This window comes from Argentina silus, assembly GCF_951799395.1.
Source record: "Argentina silus genome assembly, chromosome: 20".
Taxonomy (NCBI): domain Eukaryota; kingdom Metazoa; phylum Chordata; class Actinopteri; order Argentiniformes; family Argentinidae; genus Argentina; species Argentina silus.
This window is the reverse complement of record NC_139674.1, coordinates 2,689,875-2,692,479: the sequence shown is the minus strand read 5'-3', so window position 1 is coordinate 2,692,479 and position 2,605 is coordinate 2,689,875. Positions and strand designations below refer to the sequence as shown.

Sequence of the window (2,605 nt, the reverse complement as noted above, 5' to 3'; positions counted from 1 at the left end):
AATATGAAAAAGAGCAGGTACCATATGTCAAAGCTCTCTTTTTAAAATATTATTCCTGCAAAAATTGGATGGTTCCAAAATATTGATTATCATAGATATCCTAATAGCAAGCTGAGATTTATGTCCTGGAATAGGCAATCTGAGCTATCAATCATCTGTTATTGCTGCCAGGATATCTATGAGGTTTGTATCATTGATAATATATGGATGACATATATGGATGCTGCTGACTACTGACCTGTCAATGGGCTCCTATGAGAGATGGTGATTGGCCCAGCTGTTCATGAGCGCTGTCATCTTGATTCGTAGTGACATCTGATTGGTGGCTCCAACCTGGGAACCAACCCAGGAGCAGTCCGTTGTGTAGAGGCTTGTTTCTGTGCTTTCTGGGTTCACATACTCAATGATGCACACGCATTGGACGTGCATGTATGTTTGTGAGGTCAAAAGGAACCTTCAATTCGGCAATATTACTGAAATCACTGACATCACTACATATACAGTAATAGCAGGAAATAATAGAAACCAAAATCACAGTCCAAAACATTACTTGGCCAGATGTAATACAAAGTTTAACATGGGTTTCAACGGGAAACATGCTTTGTGGCACCAGGCATTGCAGTGCCTTGTATGGCCACCTGGTATTGCAAGCTTCAACATACCTTAACAGCAATGCACGCTTTGTAATGATATTTTGGTGATGATTATCGGTGTGGTGGGCTAACGAGAAATATGCCCAAAAATTATTAAGAGGCCGTTAGTGTGCCACAGGTCGGTGTAGCCTAGGTGCTAGGCGGTTAGCAAGCAGACAAGCCAGGGCGATGCCACCTATCTGGGTGAAGGCCAGCCCCAGCACTGTGGCAGCGATGTGGAAGACGTTGTCATTGACAAAACTGAACACCTTCTGGAAACATCCATGGGGATGGATTCCGGCAGCAACCACCCCTTCGTTGCCCCCTGCTGGTAGTGGTCGGTTCTTGCAGCCCTTGCGTTGCACACAGCAGCTGTCAGGCAGTGACACTGTGGAGCCGTTGCCCAGGGCTGAGACGGCTGCATCCTGGTTGGCCCAGCCAGAAGTCAACCAGTCATGCCATCCCTCAGCACCGCAGCACTCCAGCGCCCTCTGGAGGCTGTCCAGAGCATCAGCACAGCCCTCGTCTTCACCGTAGCCCGCCACTGCACTCTGCAGCCCGCTGCGAAACCCTCCAGCGATGTCCTTGCGGTAAAACAGCCCAGAGAGTCCAGTAGCCAAACCCGCTATCAGTGCAGCCAGCTGGAAGAAGCCGTAAGCCCGAAGCAGGAAGGGCAGGTTGGCAGCCACCCCAAGGCAGCCCAGGAAACCCCAGGCAGTTACGGCTGCCCCCGTGGCCAGTAGGATAAGCGGGGCATTGGGGTAGCGGTTGGCCGAAAGCAGCATGTAGTCCGCCAGTGAGGCTTTTGCCCACACGCCCAAGGTGAAGATGGCCAGCCCCGCTGCCCAGAAGAGGCAGCTAAAGGCCAGCAGAGCCAGGCGCAGGAGGGGCATGACACCCACCAGCCGGCAGCAGGGCGGAGGGACGCCCGGAGGGGGAGCAGGGGGCGCCAGGGAGGTCTCGGAACACAAAGACAAGGAGAGGCGCTGTTGTTGCTGCTGAAGCTGCTCCTGCTGCTCCTGGAAGGGCGAGAGCAAGTACCCCGGCAGCGCCGAGGGTCGACGAGAGACAGCGGAAGGGGTGAGGAGACCCAGGCCCCTGGGAGAGGACAGCCTCCGCGCCGCTTGTTGCTCGCGTTCCCACTCCACCGCACGCCGGGGGCTCAACCGAGCGGGCAGGGAGTCATAGGGCAGTGCACAGCTCATGGCGCCAGCTCTGGCTTTATCTACCGCTTGCTCACTCACACTCGCTCTCTCTCTCTTTCTTTCTTTCTTCTCTCTCTCTCCTCCCGTTCTTTGTTGTTCCCCTCTAACACACAACTCCCTCCCTCCTGTTCTTTATGATTGGCCGTTAATCCTCCCCCCCTGCCTCTGTACCCCAACCTGACCGTAAATTTTGTTGACGGGGCGTTGCACCGTGTTGTTATCAGCATCCGCAGCCTCGGTCTTTCCGCCTTATTTATGTGTTTATTTCGGGCATTCCTTCCACCTGCTTGGTCACTAATGCCCCGTGCCCCTACATTCGCCGGCTCTCTCCTCCCATTTTCTTTCTCTTCCCCTCTCTCTTTCCTCTCTCTGGTCAGAGGTGTTTATGGTGGCCAAGACCAGGAAAACACCCACGCACCGCCTCTCTTGGTGCGGAGGAGTCACTCGTCAAGATTAAAGTGCCAACACTGATTCATTTGTGTCATCAATGAGCTGATTATCTCTCTCTCTCTCTCTCTCTCTCTATATATATATATATATATATATATATATATATATATATATAGATAGATAGATAGATAGATAGATAGATAGATAAGGCAAGTAGGCTAGCATTTTCTGGATCAATATCAGTGACATGTCATGACAGAGGTATGGAAGAGTATACTTTATTGCTATGGCTGAGAAATCCTTGACCACCTGACCTATCACAACATTAAGCTTATCCTCAGGGCACCACTGCTTCCATAGTCCCAACAGTTACATAGT

General features: G+C 51.5%; 1 protein-coding gene across 1 annotated transcript; it reads right to left on the bottom strand.

Moving 5' to 3' along the window:
• Positions 1-757: 757 nt before the first annotated feature.
• Positions 758-1,837, bottom strand: LOC310820707 (tetraspanin-7-like; the record flags this gene model as incomplete). Its single annotated transcript, XM_083692475.1, has 1 exon — positions 758-1,837. One exon carries the CDS (start codon positions 1,835-1,837, stop codon positions 758-760), a length of 1,080 nt encoding a protein of 359 aa, XP_083548601.1.
• Positions 1,838-2,605: the final 768 nt, after the last annotated feature.